General features: G+C 46.0%; 1 protein-coding gene across 4 annotated transcripts in view; it reads left to right on the top strand.

Moving 5' to 3' along the window:
- The window catches only part of ARHGAP40 (Rho GTPase activating protein 40), a 367732-nt gene that overhangs the window by 186174 nt on the left and 154065 nt on the right, over positions 1-27493 (top strand). The window contains exon 1 of one of the 4 annotated variants that reach the window (XM_085619234.1): positions 12894-13387. The exons of the other annotated variants lie outside the window; for them this stretch is intronic. Coding sequence (XP_085475360.1) covers positions 13272-13387 — 116 coding nt within the window. The 5' untranslated portion in view covers positions 12894-13271. Of the gene's footprint in view, positions 1-12893; positions 13388-27493 lie in introns of those variants that run through there. 4 annotated transcript variants of the gene reach the window in all.

Raw genomic sequence — 27493 nt, 5'->3', positions numbered from 1 at the left:
GAGGCGATCTGAGTGGTAGCGGCACCCGTGAAGCGAAGGGCGGCGGTGGCTACCACATAACAGCAAGGGAGTAAACCAAGTAAGTGAGACAGGAGTCTGGGAGACTGGCCAAAGGCCAGATTGTGACAGCGCTCATCAGAATCCCTCTTATGAGAGATACCTGAGGGACTTGCATATGGCCATTAGAACACCGTGAACCGGGTGGGTCGCCCCGGGCCCCAAGAAGACGCCAGACACTCAGAGAGGGTGCCCCTGATACGAAGGCAGTAGTGAGGGGTGCGGGATTGAGGTCTTCTCCCCACCCTTAGTCGTAGAGGGGGAGTTCCCCCGGGAGGCACTGCGCGCTTGAGGGAGACGGGCGGAATATAAGGAGTGGAGACACAACCATAAACTCCACTTCGCTGAGAGACCCCTCGGCCCATTGCGAAAGTATAGGTCCTGTCCGAATGAGAGATCAACATCGCGATGGTGCGTAATAAGGGCCTGAGCCAGGCCAACCACATTGACAAATACACAGCCGTGATGGGGGTGCGGTGGGAACCCACCACTGCATGAAACGGAGGAAGAAGGGCCAGACCCCCCGCTGAAGGACATCATGAGGGCGATAACAGACCTACGAAGCACCATTGAACCAAAACTGGACTCCGTAATGGAGGAAGTGAACCTCCTCAGGGTGTACTCAAAGAAGCTGGCCGAAAAAACGACTACTGCCGATGCTAATATAGGGGGCCTCCAAGCTAAGACCAAACTCCTAGAAGAGCAGTTCACTGTCCTGACGAAGCCGTAATAACATCCGGGTGGTGGGTGTGCCGGAGGGGGCTGAAGGGCAGTCAGTGGACCTCTTCCTGGAAGATTTGAACCTCCGCACCCTCAAGTCAACAAGATTGTCCACCTTCTTCTCTGTGAAGCGGGCACACCGTGCGCTGGGTTCATGTCCCCGACCGGGGGCGCCCCCATGCATGATTGTGGCCCACATCCTTAACTTTGGAGACAGAGATGCCATCCTTTAGGCGGCTCGAATACGGCTCCAATATAAGAATGCCACTATCTGTTTCTTTCCAGATCTTGCACTCCGGGTGCAGTGACAGAGAAAAGACTGATTCGGTGAAAAAGACCCTGAGGGACAGAAATCTAAAATACATGATACTATTTCCTGTCAAACTCAAGGTATTGGCAGATGGAAAATCGTACTTCTTCACAACTCCGGAAGCGGAGTGGGAATGGCTAGAGAGCTGGAGGACCGTCGGGCGGGGCAGAGACCGAAAGCAATCGCCCGTCAAGAAAGATCAGCCACAGAAGAATCAGACCTTGGCCTCCCCACCTGGCAGATCCAGCCAACGGGATCCAGGTAAATGACACTAGGGGTCGATATGACATTTCAAAGCAACTATGGTTTTCGGGCTCTAGGGATACGAGACGGGATGGGGCCGTGACCGGGGGTGGGAACCCTGGGTATTCGGTTATTGGGCCTCTGTCTGGAATTAGAGACTCTGTCTGCAAATAGTTCCACGCTAAAGGGTGGCCTCTAATAGACGTTCCCCTATGCAGCATTGGGGATATTGACACATCCACCCCAAATTTTGATGCCTACGACACCGGCGGCACACTTGCTGCCCCCCCTTTTCACTGTTATGAAGACTTTTTGCGACAGGCACTCTGCATGTTGGGGATATGGGGGGTTTGTAACTCACCAAGCAGGGATGCAGGGAGGGGGAGTTAAGATAATTGTTTGACTGTTATGTTTTGATGTTCTTTGCTGCCAATGACCACTATAGCCGACACATGAACACACCAGGATTACTGCAGGATTGACCAAGATCACAAAGGGAATCCGGTATGTCTGACACAAAGGGAGGAATAGCCAACGTCCAGGTGTGGTCCTGGAAGGTAAATGGCCTTGGGAACAAGGTCAAGCGCACACAGGTCCTCCAACACTTTAAATGCCACAGTCCAGACGTGGTGTTACTCCAGGAGAACCACCTGAAGGGTAGCCACTATAACGCCCTAGACCCCTTTGGCTACAAGCAGGACGCTCACTCTGGGTACTCGGGGGGAGGGGTCCCGGGGTGTGGGCATCCTGGTGCGTAACTCCCTGCCCCTTACAATTCATGGGATCTTGCGCGACAACATGGGATGTAGGGTGGTCCTGGCAGTCGGTTGGGAGGGTCGCCCTCTTGCCCTATGCTCCATATAAATACCGCCCAAGCTGCTCGCAGCCATACTCCTGAAAATTGATGCCCTACTGCTGGAGCTGGCCCCAGGCACTCTCCTAGCGGGAGGTGACGTTAACGCAGTAATGGACCTAGAACTGGATCGATTGAGTGCGGTAGAGGGCACGCTGGCTGGCGGGCTCTCCTGGACTTCCTGACAGCAATGGGACTAGTGGACATATGGAGGGCCCATAACCCAAAGCAATTCACATACTGCTCGGCACGCCATGGGTCATTTTCAAGGATCAACTACCTACTCACACACCAGGACCAGGTTGGGAGCTTTGAAAACCTGACACACTTGACAAGGAGTATCTCGGATCAGTTGCCTGTGGGTGTTTCTTTCAGGGGGGTGGCTATTAATAGGGCGGGATTCTCCAAGATAGAACCCGGATACCTCTGAGACACTGAGCTACGAGAGAAACTAGATGAGGGAGTGGATATGTATTTCAGGGAGAATGAGGGGATGGCATCTCACCAAACTCTATGGGAAGCGCTCAAGACTGTATTGCATGGGCAGGCACTCATTGTGGGGAAGAAGAAAGAAGAGGCATCTAAAATCCAGACTCTGGAGAACGAAATAGTGGCACTGGAACGGGAGGTTGTTGAGGGCGGGAGGACAGACCTGCGACATAGACTAACTCTGCGACAGGAGGATCTACGTGCACTGGCCGACAATGCAGCACAGGCACATGCACTGGCCACGCAGCGCCGGCTGTATGACATTGGAGACAAAGCCTCTAAGCCACTGGCTTGGCTAGACAAGCGAGATAAAGAAAGATCGTGGGTCACCGGAGTCAGGGATGGAGGGGGCATCCTTCACACTACCAGTGCCCAAATCGCAGAGACATTTGCGTCCTATTACGAAAACCTATATGCCCCAGCGAGCTTAAGATCACTAGACTGCGAGGAATTCCTATCTGATTTCTGGCTCCCGACACTAACTGTGGAGATGCGTGAGACCCTTGAGGCTGACCCTAAGGAAGAGGAACTGTCTATGGCTACGGGATCCCTAAGGTCAGGGAAGGCGGTAGGCCCGAATGGACTGCCAGTCGGACTGTTTAAGGGACTGGCTGCCAAAATTACACGGCCAATGCTCGATATGTTTGAGGAAGCCAGGGAATTTGGCTCACTCCCTGTAGACCGCACGGCCTCGATAGTGGTGATACATAAGGCGGGTAAACCCCAAGAAAGCTGCAGGTCGTACAGGCCAATTTCCTTATTAAATGTTGAAACAAAGGCGTTGGCCAAAGCCCTAGTGAATAGAATGACCGACGTCCTCACGACCATTATCCATATAGATCAGTCGGGTTTTATGCAGAAGCACTCATCACAACTTGCGGAGACTGTACAGAGTTTTACACATGAAGGCTGCCCGTTAACGGGGCACTGTCGTGGCACTTTGCGCTGGGCAGGGGAACCAGGGGAACCAGGCAGGGCTGCCCCCTGTCACCGCTATTGTTTGCTCTGGCACTGGAGCCCCAGGCGCACTGGATTAGAAGAAACTCAATGATATGGGGTATTCCAGCACCAGGTGGATGGGAGGAACGCATCTCACTCTATGCCGATGATTAACTCCTGTACTTGTCAAGGCCCTATTACTCTATAGCTTGAGTCCTCCACATTTTTTTAGCTGTTTGAAGCTACTCTGGCTATACTATAAATTGGACTAAATCAGTCGTGCTGCCCCTGTCTGGTCCTGCTCAGAGACTACGGGCAAACTGTGTAGCTCCATTAATAGAGGAAGGATTCAAGTCCCTGGGCATATATGTAACGCGGAGCCCTCAGACATTTCCACAAAGAAACCTCTTCCCCCAAGCTGCAGCGATTCCGCGCAGACATAGTGCATTGGCGCACTCTCCCACTGTCCCTGATGGGCAGAGCCGCTCTATATAAAATGATGACTCTGCCGATTTTCCTATATGTGCTACAAAACACTCCCTACCTGGTTCATGCCTCCTTTTTCAAGCAGATAGCCCAAGAACTCTGCACCCTGATATAGCAGGGAGGGGCACCCCGAATAGCCCTAAATAAATTACAGAGGGGTGTCTACGATGGCGGATTAGCAGTCCCGGGCGTTAGACTGTACTACGGGGCCTCCCAGTTGGTAGTAATAAACGATTGGGTTTATGTGAGGAGGGACAAGCCTGCTTATAAAATGGACAGGCAAGTAATGCCGAACGGCAAACACAAACCTTTCATATATGCCCGCAGGTCCCATCAGCGATGGCCAGCGCACACTGCAACAGTGGTCAAATTCTGGAACGAAGCAAATAAGTATTTGGGCTGGCAAGACCGCTTGACAGCAATAAAGCTATTGTGGGTGGGGAACCAGTTGAAGAAAGTGACCACCCTGGCAGGTTTCTCGGGGTGGTGGAATATAGGTATTGAGCACCTAGGAGATGTGTGGAGGGGTGGAGCGCCCCTGTCCTTTGAGGATCTAAAGCAGGAATTCGAATTAGCACCTTCCCAGATCTTCCCCTACCCACAGCACATGCATGCACTAAATAAACACATAAAACGGGGAGAGACCATCCCCAACCATTCCCCCCTAGTAGACAGACTATTGGTAGACCCCATACTTGACAAAGGGGCATCCACGATATACAAAAAATAATAAATAACACAGCTGACCCTCTAACCTCTCTCAGGAACACCTGGGCCGACGATCTGAGCAGTACTGAAGATGACGAATGGATAGAAGCGATACAGGCACGAGAGAGATAGCGATCAGGACACAATTCAGGCTGATACAACTCAGGGTCTTGCACCGCTCATATTACCCCTGCACGCTACTTCACAAATGGGGAAAAGCGCAATCATCCCAATGTATAAGAGGCTGCTGGGCAGAAAGCGCCTTTTTCCATACTCTGTGGGAAGGCCCAGTCATCAATTTATTCTGGGACAGGGTGAAAACAGTAATGTCGAAGGTGGTGGGAGTGGGGGTGCCCATAGATGCCAAGTTGCTCTTATTGATGATCAAAGGGGAGGAAGACTGGCCCAGATATAATAGACTCTGGCTGGCCCTGGCGGACGGAGTAGCAAAGTGCAACATAGCACGCAGGTGGGGGACGCACATCCCCCCATCAGTGACAGAATGGGAAGCCAACCTTGATTGGTGCCAAAAAGTGGAAAAGGGGATATACGACAGAAGGGACTGTAGGAAAAAATGGGGAAAAATATGGTCCCCCTGGGATAAATACAGAACTACATGGGAGGAATTGATGGGCCCCAGACTGGCGTGTCCACCTGCTGTTCATGAGTGAGAAAAGCCAAGCCAGATATGTCGACATACTTGAGTGCGGCCTATTTGTGATGTAACCCGCATTGCTTGAACTACAGTGACCATTGTTTGTTTGCCTTGACATAATGTAATTTGATACCACATATTCAACCGATGGAATGCATGTAATCATCTTTTGTCATGATCTACCTCATAAGCCTGTTTAATAAAAAGAGTTTTATAAAAATGGCTCAACAGATCAGTAATGATTGCACATGTGTATGAATGCATACAGTAGAATTTTACTGCAACGACGCTTCGGGGAGGAGACACTGTAATCTTGTGCAAAAAAAAAGCAACAAATTGCACAATCGCAGTTTGAGCAACTTTCAAAGTAGAATCCTCTAGTGCAGAATGAATGGGGATGGACCCTGGACCGCAGGGAGGGGGCAAAGGGGTGAGGAGGGAGGGCTTAGGTTGAAAAAGAAAACAAAAAAAAGAGTACCTGCATGAGCCTGCAGCAGAAGGACACTGACCACTGGAAGCAGTGCTTGGTCTGGGCTCCATGGCACAACGAAGACTCCAAGCCCAAGTGGAAGACGGAGGTGAGGAAGAGTTAGTGACCAATAGGAATTAAGGAAACAAGACTCACGTGGGAGCCAACCAATTGTAAGTAAAGTAACGTGGGAGCCAGGTTATGGGTAAGTAAAGTGAAGTGGGAGCCACATTGGAGCCTGCCAATGATAAGTAAAGGTAAGTAATGGGCGGGCTCCAAACCCCTCTTAAGATCTTTTTTTGAAAATACAAGAGATTTCGCAAGCACAGCACAAGTACTGTGCAGGCGAAACCTAAAAATGATGGGTGCAATGCTTAAATTAATCTCAGCCACAGATAATTACTCTGATCCGTAATCCAGTCCACGGTTATTTTGCACATAATGCCACCTCAGTTTGGACCCAGCCATATGCCAATCATTCTTGACCCTGCTTCAGTAGGAACAGTGCAGCTGAACTGCCAGGCCTTCAGTCTGGTGCAGCTTGGTTCCAGTGGCACTGTGATCATTGTAGCACTGATATATAGAAGAAACTGCCACTGGAACAAAGCTATACCCAACTGACGAGGTCCAATGCGACCAAAAATGGCGTTGGGTTGCTTGTGTTTTGGCTCAGAAGAGACATGGCTTAGCAGTTCAGGCTGGGCTGGTTGAACATTGTTATTTATAGGATTAAAATGATTTTTCTATTTTTGTATTAATAAGATTGTTTTGCTGTGTGTCCTTTATTGTGCCCTTTACTCTATTTCATGATCACTTGCCTGAGATTGCTGCTATCTGGTTTGCTAAAGACATCTTGGGGACATTCAGAAAGCTTCCCTGGAAATGCCTTCCGACTGTTAATTACTATTGGCTTTGTGGTTTGTACCTCACAATTTCTGGCTTTCTATTTGCTGGCTTCATTTGTTTTAGGCTGTCCAGGTTCAGTTTGTCCCTCCCAAGAAGCAAAGACTTTTCACACTACTTCTCCTTGTATTCTTCCACAAGGTTTTTTTCTGTAAACAGGCCTGTAAATCGTGTTCTTATTTTGTCATATTTGCTGTACATTCAAAATCAGAGGTCAAATGTCAGGCTCTGTTTTCATAGGGAGCTTGGTGTTTACTTTTCTTTTTCTGACTTCAAAGTGAGGGGATTTATGTGACAATCTTCCTCGATACGAGGGGTACAGAAAATTGATTTTTTTCTAGCACATAACATTTAAATGAACTGTACAAGCATTTCTGAATATATCAGAATTAGCAAAACACAAACGAAGCACATTTTTGTTAATTCTGAAGTGTGTTGGAAACAAATACTTTAATGTGATCAAAACAAATCAATAGCTAGGTGATGGTATTTCCACACATTTTTGTTTGTGTGCTGTATAGTTCTAATAGTAAACTTGTATGTATGTGCAAATGTATAGTCATTTGAATTGAAAATAGGTTGTCTGTAATGACAGTGTCCTACCACACCCTGCATATTCCACTCTAGGCCACTCCACTCTACACGACTCCATGCCACTGCATTCTACTCTGCACCACGCTACTGCACTCTGTGCCACTGCACTCTATTCTACTCTGCACCACTCCAGGCCCCTGCACTCTATGCCAATCCACTCCTCTCTACTCCACTCTGCACCACTCAACTCTATGCCAATGCACTCTACACCACTCAACTCTAAGCCAATACACTCTACGCCACTCAACTCTACACCACTGCACTCTTCGCTACTGCACTCTACACCACTCTAGGCTAGGCCACTCCACTCAACTTTGCTATGCCACTCCACTCTATGACAATACACTCTACGCCAATGCACTCCACTCTGTACCATTCCACTCTACGGCTCTGCATTCTGTGACAATACACTCTACGCCAATGCACTCCACTCTGTACCATTCCACTCTACGGCTCTGCATTCTAACCAGTTTACACATTACTCTACACCACTCTACTCTATGCCACTGCACTCTATCCTACTCTACTTCACTTTACTCTACACCACTTCACTTCACTCTACCACACACCACTCAACTGTACGCCACAACTCTACTCTGAAGCAATCTAATCTACTTTACTGCACTCTATGCCACTCGACTCCACTGCGCCACTGCACACTACACCACTACACTCTATGCCACTGCACTTGACGCAACTGCACTCTTATGTCACTGCACTCTACAGTGGTGCAGAGTAAAATGCAATGGTGTAGAGTGCAGTGACGTAGAGTGCAGTTGTGTTGCCACTGTAGAGTGCAGTGATGTAGAGTGCTGTTGCATCGAGTGCAGTGGCATAGAGTGGAGTGGCACAGAGTGGAGTAGATTGTTTCAGAGAAGAGTCGTGGCGTGGAGTGGTGTAGGGTAGAGTTGAGTGGAGCAGGGTAGAGTGCAGTGGCATATAATAGAGTGGCTTAGAATGATGGGGTAAAGTGGTGTAGAGTGCAGTAGTGTTGAGTGGCACAAAGAGTAGCATAGTGAGCAGTAGCATAAACGACAGTGGTGCAGAGTAGAGTGGAATGGCATAGTTTATGCCACTGCTCTCTATGCCACTCTACTCCACGCCACTCTACACCACTGCACTCTACAACGCTCTAATTTGCAACGCTGCACTCTGTGCCACTAAACTCTACGCCACTCTGCTCTGCACTACTGCACTATATACAATGACAATCTGCAATACTCAACATCACTGTATTCTACACCACTCCACTGTACTCTACTCTACTCTGCACCACTCTATGCCACTGTACTTTACGCCACTCTACTCTACGCTACTCCACTCTGCACCACTGCACTCTGCGCCACTGCTCTCTACACCACTACACTAGATGCAACTGCACTCTACACCACTGCACTCTACAATGGTCTGGAGTAGACTGAGGTGGCATAGAGTGCAGTGAAGTAGAGTGCAGTTGCATCACCCCTATAGAGTGCAGTTGCGTTGAGTGCAGTGGCATAGAGTAGAGTGGTGTAGAGTGTAGTGGCATAGAGTGGTGAAGAGTGCAGTGGCATAGACTGCAGTGGAGGGGAGTAGATTGTGTCAGAGTAGAGTGGTGGCATAGAGTGGGGTAGAGCAAGGTAGAGTGCAGTAGCATAGAATAGAGTGGCATAGAGTAATGGTGTAAAGTTGAGTGGAGTGGCATAGAGTGCAGTGGTGTAGAGTGACAAAGTATAGTGAAATAGTGAGCAGTGACAACAACTACAGTGGTGCAAAATAGAGTGGAATGTCAAAGTCTACACCACTGCTCTCTACGTCTCCCTACACCATTGCACTCTATGACACTCTAATTTGCAACACTGCACTCTGTGCCACTGAACTGTATGCCACTCTACTCTGCACTACTGCATTCTATATCATGGCACTCTGCAGCACCCCACTCTATGTCATTGCACTCTACGCCACTCGTGTCTATGCCACTCTACTCTACCCCACTCTACTCTGCACCACTACACTCTGCGCCACGCCTCCGCTCCATGCCACTCAGCGCCACTGCACTCTACTATGCACCACTTGAATGCACGCCACTATTTCTACGACACTGCACTTTATGCCTCTGAATTCTATGCTGCTACACTCCACGTCACTGCACCCTACACCAGTCCACTCTACACTGTACTATGTAGCATAAGGCACGCCACTGTATTCTACGAAGATGCACGGTTTGCTGTTGAAATCTATTCCGCTGCACTCTATACCACTGTACTCTACACCACTGTACTCTACACCAGTCTACTCTACTCAACGCCACTCCGCTGCACTTGACTGTACACCATTCTATGGCCCTGCACTCTACTCTGCACCACTGTACTGTGTCACTGTACTCTACGCCACTGCACTCTACACCACTACATTCTACTCTGCTTCACTATTCCAATGCCACTGCACTCTACACCACTCTACTCTATACCAATGCACTCTACACCACATCACTCTATGACACTCTGCTTTGCACTCTACGCCACTGGCCACTGAACTCTATGCCACTCTACTCAGCACTACTGTATTCTATGCCACTGCACTGTATGCCACTGCATCCTACGCCAGTCTCCACTGCAGCACTCTAATCTTCGCGACTGCACTCTTCACCACAGCACTCTACAGCACTAACTATACTCTGCACCACTCTACACACTCTTCTGTGCACCACTGCACTCTGCGCCACTGCACTCTATGCCTCTTCACTCTACTATGCAACACTACATTGTACGCCACAAAATTCTATGCTGCTGCACTCTTTGCCACTGCACTCTACACGACTATATTCTGCAACACTCTACGCCAATGCACTCTATACCAATCCACACTACTCTACACCACTCCACTGTATGTGACTCCACGCTAAGCCACTCCAATACATGACACCAGGGCTTTAAGTGGGGGGGTCTGTGGGGGTCTGAGCCCCCCCAGTTTTTTGGGGGGGGCCTCGAAAGAGGTCTCTAGGGGGCTCTTATTTTCGGGCCTCCAAGGTCAAAGGTAGGGTAACATGTTTACCTGCATATCTTCCCATAACGGCAAGATAGACATATGGAACCTGGTATCCCTGAACTCAGAATTTAATAACACATCCTTTAGTGAAGATAGTTTTTAAATTCTAAGTTTGGAAATAGCACTTTTAGAAAGTGGCTATTTTCCTGTTCAACCTTTCTGTGTGCCTCTGCCTGGTTGTGTATTGACTGTCTGGTTTGTGAGTGGCAGGGGCTGGGGGTGGCTCCAGGAGGCTGGGTGAGTCAGCACTAGGCTGAATAGCCTCATCTACATGTAGAGTGGTGGGGAGAAGAAGCACCTGGGTCTCAATAGGGCTGTGCCTGCCTGCCACAATGCTGGGTCCACCTCCTGCGGTGCGTCTGATGTCCCTGGCCCACACTCACAAATGAAGAAGAGGTGCACTGGCAGAGTCCACCCAGAACTGGTTTAGACTGGGTCCAGGACCCCTCACGCAAGAAGAACAAAGACTTTTGGGGTATAAAAGTAGGACTTGAGCCCCAGTAAAATTAGATTAGGAAACTTCGTGATCAAGAAGGAATCCCTGCCAAAAGAAGAACAGCCAGGAAGACTGAGGAAAAGTGCTGCCATTGCCGAGTGTCTGGGAGCTGACCTACAGTTGCTTTGATTGCTGAGGAAGAGGACCAAGGGACTGTCTGCTGTGTGCTGTGTCCCCCTTACTCTGCCTCAAGCGTGATCTGCCCCAGGATCGTGTCCCTCGCGCTCTGTGTGGATTAACGCACCGCTGAGGAACTTTGGAGCACATGCTTTGCCCCCGACCGCTGTGTGTGCATTGACTCCACCGCCGCCCCTCCAGCTGTGTTGTGTGCCCGAGGCCGGGTTCGCTGCTCTGAGAAGAAGCCTTGAAAACACTCTGCCAATATTCACCACAGCCGACCCGGGATCGTCATTTCCGAGCTGTGCTCGGATTGGTCACAGCAACGAGGGTTTCCCTCAGCAACGCGGAGGTTCATCAGGCGGAGCTACATTGAGTCTGGAGAGGTGCGAGGCGTCCCCTAGCAACCGGGGTTCCCTCACGCTCGTCATCGAGGAAAGGAGCTGAACCGGAGACCGAGGCCCGTCCCACCGGCGAAAGGGGCTTCACCGGAGATCAGCGCGGACCGCAAAGCTCCCCTCACATCCTAAGGTAACCGGCTCCAACACGTGACCGGAGTTTGCATGGGGGAGATTGTGATCACACGCGCTACCGGCGGGCCGCCACAGGGGTGATTAAAGCTTGGTGACTTGACCATGGCAATCACGGGGTGATTTGAGAAAGTGCTATTTTTGTGATTTGAGAAAGCGCTATTTTTGTGATTGGTAAAACGCTACTTTTTTTTTTTACTTTATTTTGCATTTTAATAGTAAACAATACGATACATTCGTAGTATAGCAGTCATGTACGCAAATGACGATGTTGTTTTACAGCTTACAGTTAATTGCATTTTCATCGCATTTATGTGAAGGGAAATATACAAAATTTCTTATCGCCTACACATTAGCCAATCTCTAATTACACATTAGTTGCCCCAACTAATCCGCTATAGTGTAATAAGAAGGTGTTTTACATTTGTGATATATGGGAAAATGCTACTTTGGGTGATTCTCTGACTCCACGAGTGCAGCTGGGGCATTTTTTAAAAACATCTCAGTCACATTAGTTTTGAAATAACGTTCCACACGCTAGGAGCAGGAGTCCTCCAAGCCGAAGGGCTCAGTCAATTTCATTATTCACCAGGTTTAAGGGAACATTATCCAAGTGAGCATTTCAAAGATTTTGGTGGAAAAAAAATCCCTGAAGCATTAAAAAGCGTTTGGTATTTTATGGCTTATACTTAATAAATATACCTTTTTGCCTATTTTATTATCCTTTGCTTTATGCAACTTCATGACTTTAAGAACACAATGCTAGTTATCTTGATTTAGACCACGCCCCTACTCAGATAGGCCACACCCCTTTAAGAAATGTGCCACGCCCCTTTTAGAGCACCCCCCAGTTTTTTTTCCCACTTAAAGCCCTGCATGACACTATCCCACTCAACTCTATGACGCTTTATTCATCTCTGTCATTCTACTGTAGGAGACTACGACACTCCACGCTAATATCCTCTTCGCCATGCTGGTGTGCAGCATGGATAAAAAAACACACTGGCAAAGCCAATAGCTTTTGCATTGGTTAGACCTATTGGCTTTGCCAATGCTTGTTTTATTAGCTAGCTTTTTTAATTTATTTTGAACGTGTGACATCGAAAGTACTCCCGGTTCCAAGAATATTTGACTCTCTCTGACTGGTTTGTTATTATGTAATGTGTTTTGTGTCCCAGCTGGCCTAAATACGCAGATATCCGATCTTACGAAACATTTTCTAGGCGGTGACTGTAATGCCACTTTATGGATGATCCGCCCAGGCTGTGCCTTGGATGTGCGCAGGGCCATGCTCTGTGACTTGGGACAAATGTGTCAGAGGTCCTCGTGCTGGGCTTGTGCTGCGTGTTTCTGTCACTCTTCTTTCAGGTGGCGCGAGGCTGCCCTCGAGCCCCCATTTGAATGAGCGCGGCGTGCACTGCCTGTTCCTACGGCACAGCTCTAACTCCTAAGTGACAGAGGGCGGGGCTTTTCCATCACGCTCTCGGTGGGGAATGTTCCTGAGCTGCTTTGGATGCAGAGCCAGTCGAACTAGCACAGCTACAAACCTTGGAATCTGCCGCTGAGTCGCTTTCATTCCAGCGCCTTGCAAGAGAAGGTGTGGCGCTACAGCTGGAAGCGGGGAGCGCGGTGCGAGGACTGTCAGGTGTGCACTGAGAGGCGTCTGTACACGATCATGAAAAGCATGGAGTACCCCGCCGCGTACTTTGTGACGACGCGAATCCCCCGTCCGCAGCTCCTGCTGAGGCCAGCCAGGAGTCACGGGCACGCGCCCACCACTCTCCACCACAGGTACAGCGCACCTGGACAATCAGCAATGGGGGCAGGGGATTTACAGGTGGAGGGGAGGAGTTGGAAGAGGGAGAAGTTATGGTCAGTTGACTCCGTTTTCGTATGCGCTATAACGAGATAAACGTTCTTATGCTGGATAATCTGTTTAGCAATTTCTGTGCCATTTGTGGGATCCTGTCCAAAGCGTTGTATCGCCCCCTCAAAACTCTCCTTTATTAAAACCAAGAGTGTCTCAGACCGGCATCAGATCAGTGCATTTAATTTCTTTAAATTGAATGGGCATCCACTAAAAACCTGCCCCCCTCCTCCCCCTCATATAAAGCGCTTGAATCCTGATTTCCTCTGTCAGACAGGCTGGCAGCAGGCAGAGTATGCTTTGCCCTATTGTTATTATGTTTTGTATGTCGCCCTTCGCTGTTATCGGGTTTTCATGCCTATTGCATTATGTTTTTAGTTTTGCTTATAGAACTTATACTGCTGAATGCTGTACTGTCTATGTTAGGGTTTTCGGTGGATGGGGAGGCCCTTATGAAATAGGTTCCAAATAAAATGGACCCCAATTTATTTTCAGCCAGTGCGGACAGTGAATCGAAATACACTTTGCAACTGAGGTTTCAGGATGAATTATTGAGTACAATGATGGTTTTGTTATGCTGTACATTTGTTAATGTTCATATCTGCAGTTCCAGTACCCTTATGACTATCATGCCCTTTGGGGTGTTTGTGACCTATTCAGGACCGTTTTCTGTTGACTATTGCTTCCTGTACAATATTTAACTAATCGTCAGCCTTCTTTGGTGCTTGCTTTGATAATGCAAAGCGCTGATTATATGCTGAAAGAAACTATTTCTTGAATTTTCATGCAAATTTCTGTTTATATGAAGGGTTTCAAGCCACTGCATATGTGATTGTGTGTGGGTGTGCCATTCAATGACGTGTAAGCTTTGACATGCCAGTTAAAAATACATGTGACACAATATAGCATGGTATTTGGAGCGAGTGTAGTAATAACCACAGATTCACACTTCAATTGCCACAGCGCTAAGCTCATGCTCATTTATCGTACTAAGGTGCAGCATTTTCCATTGTCTGTGGCACTATCACTTCAAAAGTAAAATAACAATGGTCTTTTTCCCTAGACTTGTTCAATGAACTTGGATTTTTTCCCCTAACTTCTGCATATGAAAAGGGTGGATGCACCAAATGCACGTATGTTTATCAACCGACTATAATGTAACTTATAACCATTGTGCGGCTATGCTTGGCGCATCGTGGTTTTGTCAGTCATGAGGGTCTAAATTCTGGTTCATTTAGGGGGGGGGGGATGGGGGGGGGGAATGACTAAATAAATAAATGACTAAGTACTTGAGGTAATATCAAAAAGTGCCAGGCAAGGCCAATGTATGAATTTCTCAAATGAAGCATAAATTATAATCACAGGTAAGCCACTGAATCGAAATAAGATTGAACCGATGCGTGGAAGATTCTAATATTTCATTCGTATTCAGGACTAGTTCACAAGCAGTTAATGGTGAAGTAAAAAGGCGATGTTGTAAAAAAACGCAGTGCTCGTCTCCAAAAGAGGTGGCTAAACTATTAGAAAACAAAATACTCAAAACAATTAGCTGTCCAAAATAGTTACAAATATCATATGGAACTCACCATTTGTGAATACTACATGTTGCGTTTGTAGCAATTCATCCATTAAATCTTTGATCACGATGGGACAAATTTCAAACTTCAATTTCATTCTAACAGTAATTTTGACCAATTTCTTAGGGTCATTGGACTTAATCAGTCCTTTCTTACTTTTGCCACTCATGAGTCAAGTTCCTGCGCGAACACTTCTCAATTGTAATAAAAAACATTTTACGGCTCAGCAAATCTACATAAAGGCTATATCACCAGACAAACTCCATCTCAATCAGTCATTTATAAAACACTGCAAATCACTTGCTAGGGTCCAGGCGCGCAACACCCATTGAGGTCACCGGGCTTCAGCCCCCGTGTGTGTCAGCCCGGACTGATACAGCTTCCCAGGCTGACGACTGTCTAATTGCAGCCACACCGAGTACTTCACAGGTCTTTAAAAGACCATTTACTTGTTAATGAGGCTTTTGTTGTGTTTTTGAGCCACTCTGCCTATGGCCGGAAGAATTAGCCCCCCCCCCCCCCGAAATATTTGTCAGCCCCCCCCCCCCCCCAAATTTGGCTCTAGTTGCCCACCTGCTAGGGTCTCAAGGCACTGGAATTGCTAGCTGCTGCGTGGTGGTCTCTTAGTTCGAACAGCGTGGTCTTGGTCCTCCCTGAATTGCTGGAGTGAGCTGGTGGTCCTGAGGTTCAGGGGAAGGTTGTTCCAAGCTTTGTCCCCCCGGTGTGAGAAAGAGCGTCCTCCGCTGTTGGCTTGGCTGATCCAGAGGGTTTCTGCAAGGAAGAGGGAGGAGGATCGTAGCTGTCTGGTCAGTTGCTGGCAGGTCATGCATTTGTTGATGTATGCTGGTCCTTCATTGTGCAGGGCTTTGTATGCATGGCTCAGCATCTTGAACTGGCATCTCTTCTGGATCAGGAGCCCTTGTAGCTTGTTAAGGTGGGGTGTGATGTGTATGTCCATCTGGAGAGGTTGAGGATGAATTGTGCCCCTCAGTTTTGTATTGTCTATTGTCACTTCAGGAGGCGTGCAGTGAGTCTTGCGTAGAATGTGCTCCCGTAGTCCAGTCTGCTAGAGACGACGGTCGGCATGTCGGTCCTTCTGGTGTCGACTGGGAGCCACCTTAAAGTCCTGCAGAGCAGGCGTATGGTATAGAAGCAGGTAGATAAAACTGTGTTTACGTCTTTCTTCATAGATAGCTTGCTGTCCAAGATAATGCTGAGGTTGTGAGCGTGGTCTGTCGGGACGGGGTTAGGCTGAGTCCTGAAGGCCACCATGCCTTGTTCGATAGCGAGTTATTCCCAAAGTTGAGGACTTCTGTCTTGTTCATGCTGAGCTTGAAACCGTTGTCCTTCATCCAGTCAGCAACGTTCATTGTACTTCTGTGGATGTTTGCTCTACTGTTGGAGGGTTGTTTTGACAGCAAGAGGCTGAGCTGAGTGAGAGTCTGTGCAATCTGGCATTGGCCATGGAATGGGGCTCATGAAGGGGTTTAAGAAGGTGGGACTGAGGGGCGATCCTTGGGAGATGCCGCAGGTTATCTTTTTGGGTTCAGAGGTGAACAGTGGAAGACAGATTCTCTGGGGTTTTTCGGTGAGGTATGTGGTTATCCATTTGAGGGCATCCCCCTGGATTTCAATATGGTCAAGTCTGTTGATCAAGATGTGATGGGAGACTGTGTTGAAGGCGGCTGACAGGTTCAGGAGGATGAGGGATGCTATGGTCCTGGAGGGTCCTGATGTTGTGGGTGGTACAATATAAAGGATGGAATTCTCATATTTTTATCAAAGAAGTTTTATATTTTTTTCCCTCCTATTTCATTTCTCTCCAACCATGTGATGGCAAAAAGAGTGAATGAATGTATGATTGTTAAATCTTTTTGATAGATGTCCTCCTCCTGACTGACAGTCAGATGGATTATGATGCTATCCTAACTAAATCTCTTGAGCTTGAATCTGAATATGCAGCTCCTGCCTTGAATAACAAGCATTTGTGATGCAATAGGTCTCGCATTTACGAGAGTTTAAGCTATTGTCATTTACAATGGCAATAGCTCAAACTCTTGTAAATGCGAGACCTATTTCACTTCAAAGAAGTGCCTGCCATTGTCCGGTAAATATCACCAATGCAATGACACAAGATCACACATGGAGCGAGTTGTGCACGCTTTATTCGGGAATAGTGAGCGGAATCCCAGGTTGAATACGGGGTGCACCGGGGGGATGAAGGGTGCAGGGGGCTGTGTGCCCCAGCAGGTTACTGAAGAGGGCCCAGGGGCCTCTGGCTCATACCATGAGGTCCAGGTACTGGGAATGAGTCACCAGGAGGGCAGGGGTGTTTAAGAGCCATTCCTCATACACTAGAGAGAGCCAAAAAACACACAAACTCAAATGAAGTGCTAAAAGCAAAAGGAAACGAGACCTATTGGCTATGCCAATGCTTGTTTAGCTATTTCATCCGCTAATGGTGGCCACACTTAACTTGGTGCCCGCATCTTTTTTCTGTCCCAGTCTGACCCAGATTAGAGGAAAAAGGTGTAAAGAGATGAAGGTGCAGTTTGCGGTGAGGGTGTGCACGACTGAACTGACAGGCTCTTTCCAGTGCTCCTTCCCAGCAGCGGCAAAGAAGTGCCTTCTTTTTCGTGGTCTGTCATCACTGCCTGTCACCAATGTAGGAAATTGTTTTTGTGTACACTCATTGAGAGGGCGTGGCCTACTTGCCAGTAAAGGGCGGAGCTTGGCCGGGGACTTCAGCTGCTGTGCATGTCACTGAAGTTGGAGGTAAGGAAAGTACTGAGTCCTTGGAGGTACGCACCATGGTTGGGAACTGCTGCCGGGTGCAAACAGGAGTGTTGAGAGGCAGCACTGTACCCTAGGACAAAGAACTTCACCAGACCGGGGGCCGCACTACCGCCAGGTGGAACGTGAAGATCAACAGGAAAATATCTCGTGCTGGGCACTTACCAGACCCGGCCACTGTATCTTCTGAGGCCACCTTTCACTAGCCCTTAATACAAGCTGGGACTGCGCGTTATGTTGTTACACAACAAGGTGAGCTGCCTCATGGAGATTAGCGACTCCTATGCCTGTGGGCTGGCCCATGTAAATATGCCATCCTGTGTAGCCTAATAGCTAGAGCAGTCCACCTCGAAGGTGGGGAACCGGCTTTGAGTCCCGGCAGGGGCACTCAGCATCCTGTGATTCTGGGCAAATCACTTAATCTCCTCTGCCTAACAAAATGATGTTCGTCTGTAATGCAACTGGTGCTCATGTAAAGCACACTGATACCTTCTTGGGGTCGAGTTCGCGCTATATAAAACTCCCGGAGGAAAAAAAACATGTTAGATGCCCCTGAGAATGACAGGCCTGATAGAGAGGCTATAGTTAAAGCTGCATCTCAAAAATAAATGCAGATCCTTCAAGGTTTATTACATTCAGAAGTCAAATGCCCCTGGTACTTACTCCAATCTGAGTTCACCCACTGCTTCTTCCAGTTTACTCCTACACTTAGGTCCGCGCCCATTATGTGGCATCTCATGAAATAAATTAGTTTTGCATCGGGAACCAGGCCTTAATAAAATACAGTGCTTTAAGGCTTGCACGGGGCATGAGAAGTGCTACATAAAATATAATACAATACACAATGTATTTCTGTGCGAGTCTGATTGAGAACCTGAAATCCAGGCGAGAACGCAGCGATGAAAGGAAGTGCATTTGCAAGTGAATGGTCGTAGAACGTGTATTGCTGAAACTGCGCATTAAAAAGGAGCTTTAACTGCAGCTGGTGGACGGGTGGGTGGAGCGCAAGACAGGGAGGCGGAGGTCGAGCGAGGGGTGCAGGGGGGCGTGTATTAGCACCACAGAGGAGCGGGGGCGAGGGAGCGCGGCAGCGAGGCGAACGCGCGCTGCTGTGCGTAATAGACATTGATGGGAATGGGTGGAGCAGAGGCGGGACATGCGCCCGCCTTTGCCCAATTGCGTGCCTTATTTAAAAAAAACACGCTAAAGCCAATTGCAGCCGGCAAAAGCAAAACCCCACACACGAGCATGTGGTCAACTTTCAGAACCCCCTACATGAGGTCTTGCGCTGCGCGAGCAGTGCTACACACTGCAACGCTAGGCGCAAGACCTAAAAAAGCAACATTTCTCGACTCATGTGCTTGTTATATCCAAGATTCCTGTATTTGTACAGAATCCTAAAGTGTTCTTGAGGAAGAGAAAAGGGCAGTGTGTTGGTGCAGGGCTATGTTATATATTAGCGTTCCATATTTGAATGGTGTCTCAGCGTATTCAAAGGGAAGTGAAAAGTGGGGCCTATTCCCAAAGGTACATTTGCGCATGTACATGTACTATAGCTCCTAGTAGAAACTTTACTCATTTTTGCTGTTCACTATTTCAGAGTGTAAATTTACTAACTGGTGCAGAATTTCATATTTCCAGCACATAAAATCTTTGCACAGACCCTGCTAGACTGGATCTATAGGTGCAAAGTTACTACTACGTCATTTTTCACACGTAGGCAGAGGTGACCACCAGTGGGATGGGGCTCTTGCTATAGTAGATAATAGGGAAAAATAATAAAGTTTAATCGTTATTAAAAACAAAAAAGTTCAATATTTTAATCTAAAATAAAAAATGTAATTATTACTAATATTGAATTGAAAAAATGATAGAGCATATTAACTCATCAATTGAATTGTTTAATAAATCATGAAATACATACTTCAAAATTATTTCGTTCCCTCGCTTCCTGTATGTCCTGCAGCATTACTATTATGTGCTCCCAATCTCCTCCTTCAGTGATCTTCAGTCCATTATCAGTACTTTTTTTTTGGGTGGGTAAGATGCTCCGGGTGTCCTACAGGAAGTACCGTCAGTCGCAGTACAAGGCGGGGCTTGATGGGCAGATGTAAGGTTATGCTACTGGGCCTCTAATTTGGTGCAGATCAATGACTGGTTGCAGTGCAACAGGCATGACCCTACTTATGTGTTGGAGGTGAAGTCAATTGAGGCACCCAGACTTCTTAAACTGTTGAGGACTTTCGCTAATCTGGCATTCGAATTCCAAATCCACAAAACCCAGTTCTACAGATATTTACAGGTGAGAGACCTTCTGTCCGCTTAAGGGGAGCACTTTTCCAGACTGCCAGACAACAGCCCTCTAGAAACATGTGTGACACTGGGCAAACTAGGAAGGGGGGGCATTTCGCAACTCTACAGGAGCATAGTAAATAACCTGCCAGACCCTGTTTTACCAACTTCAAGCTGTATGTGAGCAGGAACTGGGGGTGCTAGGGGCACTGACTGGACTGAGGCCGTGGTGGCGCCTACCATGCTGGCGATCTCTATGAGCCTCAGACTCATTCAATTCAATTATCTTCATAGATACTATTATGATCCAGAGGGGTTGTGGCACATTGATAGATTGGCAGGTCCCGCATGTCTGAGGTGTGCAATCGCCTGGCATATGCTATCACGTAGTATGGGAATGCACGGTGACCCAGCGGTACTGGTGCTCTATTAACAGGGTGCTGAAAGGGTTGGGGAGAGGTGACTAGGCCCTTAGACTTAGACCAGAGAGTCATCCTGTTTAGCCTCATGGACGTTTTTGGCGGCGCACGCAGTGCCTGCTCCCTGGTTGCACTGGGGTACGTAGTCGCTAAATGTGATATAGCCCGACATCGGGGTGAGAGTGCTTCCGCCACCATAGCTGAGTGGATGCGAGGCATAGACTGCTGTGCCAAAATGGAGGAACTGGTGCATAAAAAACAGGGGAGTCAGCAAGAAATATGTCAAGATTTGGAGACCATGGCTCGCATCTTTGACCATCCCATGACGGTTGGACTGTTGGGGTGGGGTGGATTCACCGATAGTCTGACTTTTCTTATTATAGCACTGTTGTGTCATTCTCCTGTTTTGCTGTATCAAAAGATGGACATTCCCCCGACACAGGTTTTTCTGTATTTATCAGTTTTGTAATGATAAACCTCAATCCAAAGATGTTCAAAAAAGTAATTAAATCATTAAATACCTAATAATCATAAATTAAATTAATATATTTTATTTAAAATATGTTTTAAAAAATCCCACCCTCACTCATTTTTATATATATGTTGTACATCTTATTAAATCCAATTAGGATAAAAATAAATAAAGCTTTTACCCTTTTAATTAAAAACAAAATGAAACATTTAAATAATTAATTAAAACTGTTTTAAACAGGCTATAACTTTTAATATTTAAAAAATATATCCGTATGTAATTTTAAATTTGAAAAGACATATTATTTAACATTATTGGGGTATTATTTTTAGTCCCTGCTTCCATTTTTTTCTGTGGCAGTGTGTCGAAGTACCTCTGAGTGTCATGTATGGTGCTGGACGTACATTTACAACTGTCCTTGGCCCTTTTAACTGCAGTCATTTTAGAAGTTCAGTTTGTGAAAAGCAGTGAGCTTGCTATTTTGTGAGCGGGTATTTGTATTTGAATGTCCGTCCCTAAACACCGATACAAAACAAGGTAGGGCTAAGGTTTTGGAAGGTCACCTCATCTTCTCCTGGAACATGTACTACTACTTAGCGGACTCCTCCCATATGGGGTCTCTTGTTAGTCCTATTTCCAGACTGGCGAGAGGCAATAAACATTGCCTTTAAAGTTTCTCTTACCCACAATTCTGTGTGGCATGCTTCATCATTGAGTCGCTGCCCAGTAGCTCTAGATTTACTGGGCGGGCTCAGCCCCACTTTTGGAGGGGACAGTTTGATGTGAATATGATAACACCTTACTGGGGTAAAAACGCTTAAAGGTGATTCCCCCATGTTGGCCTTAATCTTAAAGCACCATTGGAAATTAAGAAACAAAACATGAGTTATTTGGGGCCTTCTATACCTCTCCATCTACTGCTTACCATGTTTCATCCAGTTCTGCTCTTCTCATGGGATCATCTGGCTTTTGTCAGGACCAACACAAGCCCTTGGAGCTATCCTATTGATTATTTTGAATGGTACACACATGGTGTGAGTATTTTATGCCACTCAGTGATGATCCTCATGTACACTCTTCATGCATACAGTCGCAGAATATCACCCTGGAAATCCAGGAGGTCTCATAGTTAAATGTCTGAATATTACCTAGCGTACAGTTTTGCAGAAATAGGAAACAGTGCCATTTGAGATCATGCCCCAGAGAGTTGTTTGCGAGGCTGGGCAGCTGCTGGTCCCTCCATCTGTCCAATCTAAAAGATGTCCCTTTGTCTTCAGCCTGCTGGATGTATGACCAGTCTAGCCCTGTTGCTCAGTTTCTTGTCCTAGTAGAACAGCAGAACCAGCAATTGTTTTCACTCTGTGTCTCGTATATAATCTTCACTATAAAGCAGACGGTTTGCTTCATGTATGTTTCATGGCTGTTACACTCCCTGAAGAATATCCTTATAAAGGAACTACACTCAAATTCCAGTGTCAAGTTCTTCCTGTGATCATTGTTTCTTGACTTTTGTTGAATCTGAGAACGCTTATTGTGTTTTAGAATACCAGCACTTAATTGGTCTAAATTCTAAGTGCTCGTGCCAAAAGATTTTCTTAAGAGGTAGCTTCTGGTACTGCCCACTGCTGCTGCTAGCCCTATCATCAGGTGTGAAGTGGAAAGGGAGAGGAATGCGGATTGATAGGGTTACTAAGTGAGGGAAAACACTATATGTTTTAAACTAAATTATGTTTTTGAAGACTTTCAAAACAGAGAGAGGGCGAGAGGGTAGTGTTTTTGTCTCTGTCGATCTAAAAAAATTTATTGAAACCCGATAGACACCTCAACCATACCCGACTTAAAGCACCTGTGCCCAACTATTTGCCAGAAAATAATTTTTTAAGGGCCATTTCTCAGAGGTTTTTCAGTGGCAGCCATCTTGTGATATACAGCACTCCATTGATTTGTAGCACACCATAGAATGTCCAAAACAACCTTACATTTTTTTATTTGCTTCTGTTAAAAAGCGTTCCACATTGATGCACAGGTGAATTGGTCCTGATTTCTTCCATATGGGGTTTCTTTGTATCTTGATATTACTAGTCCAGCTTCTGTGATGCAAAATAACCTGCACGTACCAAATCAATTAGGAAAACCTTCCTAGATCGGGTATTTGCCAGTCATGGATTAAAGTGAGCTTTCCAGTGTTGGCTGCAGTTCTAAATCTAGGTCTGGCCTCACCAAGGTTGGCGCTCGAGCAGCAACAATTCACTTTTATCAGGCTTCTCTCAATCCTAGCTAGCTTGTAACTAATCCCGACGCGACGAGCAGTTCATACAGTAAATTGTTGACGATTGAGCTCCAAGTTATCGGACTTAATTATTGAAATTTCTTGGCCGGCTTCTGTCTTGGTCTTCTTCAATTGGCCATGTTAACGCTGTTGGAGCGCGTTTCAAATAGCCACATGGTTGCACATGATGAACTGGTTCTTCAGACAACGTTTTCTCATATGAAGAGTGGGGTCTTTCATGTATCTTCATTAATTGCTGTGGTCCAGAAGGTGGTCTCGTGGACTGACACCGTTTCAGACCGAATCGTTGGCAAGTAGCCCATCTCTCCATTGGACAATTTATCAACTTTCACATAATGCTAGATGGACATTCATATGTTCTTAATAGAGAGTTGGCTTTTGGTAGATTCCCAAATGGAACAGTATAAAGAGTGTAAACTTTCATTGGATAACACATTGTCAATGAATGGTGTGGTTTCATTTTCATTGAACCCCAGAATCTATTTTGCTTTCATTTAAAACAATTTGTTGCATTTGATAACTATATATTCCTGTATGTGTGATTTTTGTAAAGATTTTTTTACTTTTTTCATGCAAATATTCCTAATTTATGTTACGATGCCACGAAAGGACATCCTAAACAGACTTTAATTTTGCCATTTATGTATCTTCAAATGATTCCCTTGATTTCGTATTATTCAGGTACGAGCCACTGGCGGGTCTGCTTTCTCAGTTTACCACATTATCAAACATTAACTGACTGATGTCATGCACAAAGACTTAGAATAGCATGACAAATATCCAGAGGTGGACACGCCTATTGAAATAGTTTGAGATTTATCCACACACATTGATGCCTCTGAAAGTCAGACATTGCTGAGTAAGTGGTAATTACGTTGGGCATGCCTAACTTATGACTGACTCCTCATTAGTCCTCTCAGTCTTTTGACACAACTGCCTGCTTGAAAAATCAAGCATTTCCCCAGAGGTGAGTCATTCTCTGGCCATTTCCGCATTCTAGTCCAAGTGTGTGTGACATCAGACAGTCAATGCTTAACGAGACCGGTCTTGCCAATGGTAATCCGGTGTGCATGTCACAGTGACCAACCAGGAAGAAGAGATTTTATCAGAAGATCCAAGCAGATCCTTCCTGGAAGGAGGTCTGATGGCACTCATCCAAATCTGCCAAGTGAATCTTCTTATATTACAGTTTATACAGAGAAGAGAATTATTGTAATGAAATTTCTAGCAGATTTTCAAGTTTAGTGTTATCAATTTGCCATAATATATTTAAACGTATATTCCTTTCAAAAAAATATTTCCACATGGAATTTCCCCCCTTCTATATTACTTTAAGTACTAGTGTCTCACTTATGAAAGTGGAAAAAAGTAGAGAAACGTTCACTCCAATGTACTAATCGATTTAAAGGTAATTTACAGTAATACTCCAGTAAACAGGTGTGGTAAAATACTTACTGATTAAAGGCATTACAGAAAATGTACTGCCGTTCTCTAAAACAAGAGCCTTACTTCTTATAAGTAAACAACGATCTGTTGATGCGTTTCTTATGTAATGGGGGCTGTAATAGGAGTCACTTGTTTATACGTACCTCTTTTGTAGATCTAGCCTACATGCAGTTTTTAGCTGTCTGCTATTGAAGACTTATTGTGTACAATGTCAATGCTTTCAGGCGGCTTTGGGCCAGCCCATTGCTTGTCTTTGGTCGACTTTCTTTTCTGTCTCGTTTTCTTACTTATTTAATAACTTTCCTTCCTCATTGTGTGTCTCTCTTCCCTGGAGCACAGCTTCTTAACCATACTTTTGATTGGATGACTTGCGGCCTGCCCCTGCTTGGAACTATTTTTTCATTTTCTTTCAGCACTCCATGAAAGTGCATGTGTTTTCTTGCTCTTTTCCTTTTGCTGCTTTCCCCTTTAAATCCCTTACCCTGCAATCTCCTTATTGCTACCACCTCTCTTCAGCTCTTTTGCGCTTCAAATCCATCTTTCCGTCTATCCTTTTTTTCTCTTTCACTCCATGCTCCTTCATTGAATCCCTAGACCTTCTGCTGTTCATTGGCATTGACTTGCTGCCCATCATCCTCCCCATCAGCTCCTCTGTTACTCCACAACCTCTCCACTGAGTTTTATTTTTATTTTTATTTATTTTTACTGCCATAGACTCCAAAAATGGTTCATTAAAAAACGTAATGAACAACCTGCAAATATTTCTGCCACGGAAGATGCAGTGCCTACATGTTACCATATGTCCCCTGAATTCTTGTTGATAAAAAAACATAGGCTGATTTTAAATCCTATGTTAAGACATAACACACTTATTTGTTCATGTGTTACTACGTATGTTAAAACTTTCTTTGCTGCTAATGTGGTTGCACTCAGGTATGGAAGAATGTTTCACAAAAACAACTGAACAGCGGTGAGCATAGATTCTGAAAATGATTAGTACTGTTCATTGTGACAGAACACTCTCACTTACTCAGGGGGCTACTGTTAGGACCGGCAGAGGTCTCGGTGTTAGAACCAGTACATGTTTCTCTCCGGCCTCCTTGGGATACTCTTAGACTCCAATCTTTCATTTGTTCCACATGTCAAAGCAGTGATTGGAGGTATCAACCTCTTAAGTTATCCCTCCGCGCAAACAAAAACAAATCCCATACTAAACGTAGGGTGGAACTAATCCGAGCACTTGTCATGTCCTGCATGGTCCACTGCAACCTCATTTACACTGGCATTTCCCAAACTCTCATTGTTGGGCTACAAAGCCAGGCATACCGATTGTACCTTGACCTAGGCCCACGTCAGACCTAATCTGAAAGCACTCCAAAGGGTACCAGTCAAAGCAATGATTAAATTCAAGGTGTTTTTTTTTGCATTGTCCACAAAACCTACTGGGAAAAGGCCCCAAACGTATGAAACAATTAGCAAACACTACTTTACAGCCAGAAGCCTCCAGTCATCAACTGCTAACTTTATCTGACAATAGTCGCATAATGGATAAAGCGAAGAGGCAAATTTATGGGTATCTCAGGCCGAAGACTTTGGAATACCCTCAGCTTCTACATGAGATCAGTACTCAACCCCATTCGCCTTAGGAAACGTCTAAAAGCTAAACTACTCAGATTAGCTTTCTAAATGGACCATCCATACTCAGTGGGGCTGTGGTCACAGAACAGTAGTTATGGGCTCCCACCTACCTAATTCGACGCGTTCTCACCTTAATTTGCTCTTCCATGAGACTGGAAATAGTCCCTATCTTATTTTACGCACTGAAGTAATCAAAAGGTCACATGTAGTACTATAATCCTTCTAAATAAATAAATGATAAACGCTTAGGCATTCATTATCTAATGAATTAACTATACAGTCCTCATGCCATTTTATGCATTATGTCAGTAAGGAAAACATATATTGCGATTACTTCTATATTTCCCCATAATCAGACACAGTGCTGCTCTGGTATATACAGTGTTGCTTGGATATGAATTTGCCTTGAAAAAATTAAAAGACAAGAGGCGTTTGGCAACAGGAACAAGTTGGATTAATTAAGCGCAGTGGCTGGGAAAGCATCGACAGAGTAGTGTCTAAAGACAGTCTCCTTGTACAGAAGTTTTGGTCGATTATATATACAGTTCGCGAGGTACAATAAACCAATTTCACATTCTTTAGAGAGCATGTGGGTCCGGGCCTAGTCATAAATTATAAGTAGAACCATCTGATAACGGGGACATAGGTAGCTCTCGACCTCGGGGAGAGCTAGTGTGGGTCAGTGTGTATGTGTCCAGATGTCCAGCAAGAGGAGCACGGGATCACTACGTGTAGTGTGCATACTGTGTCCTGATTGGCTAAGTGTTACTAACTACATTTGGCATCTAACTTTGTGGTATTTTGGGAATGTAAGCTTTTTGCCAAAAGTGTTTTATTGCGGCCAGTTTTCTCTGGCCTGTTTGTGGTATTGTTGCCTATCTGTAGGCTCGATCAAGGTTTTACGTGGTTGCCGTTTTGTCTTCGGGCTGAGTCACCTGTGACCTATCAATTGGTAGGCCTGGGTCGCTGGGCCTGTCTGACCACGTATCTCTGACTCGGGGTTAGTGGAGAGGTCATCTTGGGTGAATTGGACATGAATGATATAAGCTTGTTGTTGTATGTGCATAGAACATGGTGGTCATTTATATATTTACAGACATTCT

Source organism: Triturus cristatus, chromosome 7, assembly GCF_964204655.1.
Source record: "Triturus cristatus chromosome 7, aTriCri1.1, whole genome shotgun sequence".
NCBI lineage: Eukaryota > Metazoa > Chordata > Amphibia > Caudata > Salamandridae > Triturus > Triturus cristatus.
The sequence above is the reverse complement of the archived record's forward strand: the minus strand, read 5'-3'. Positions and strand labels throughout refer to the sequence as shown.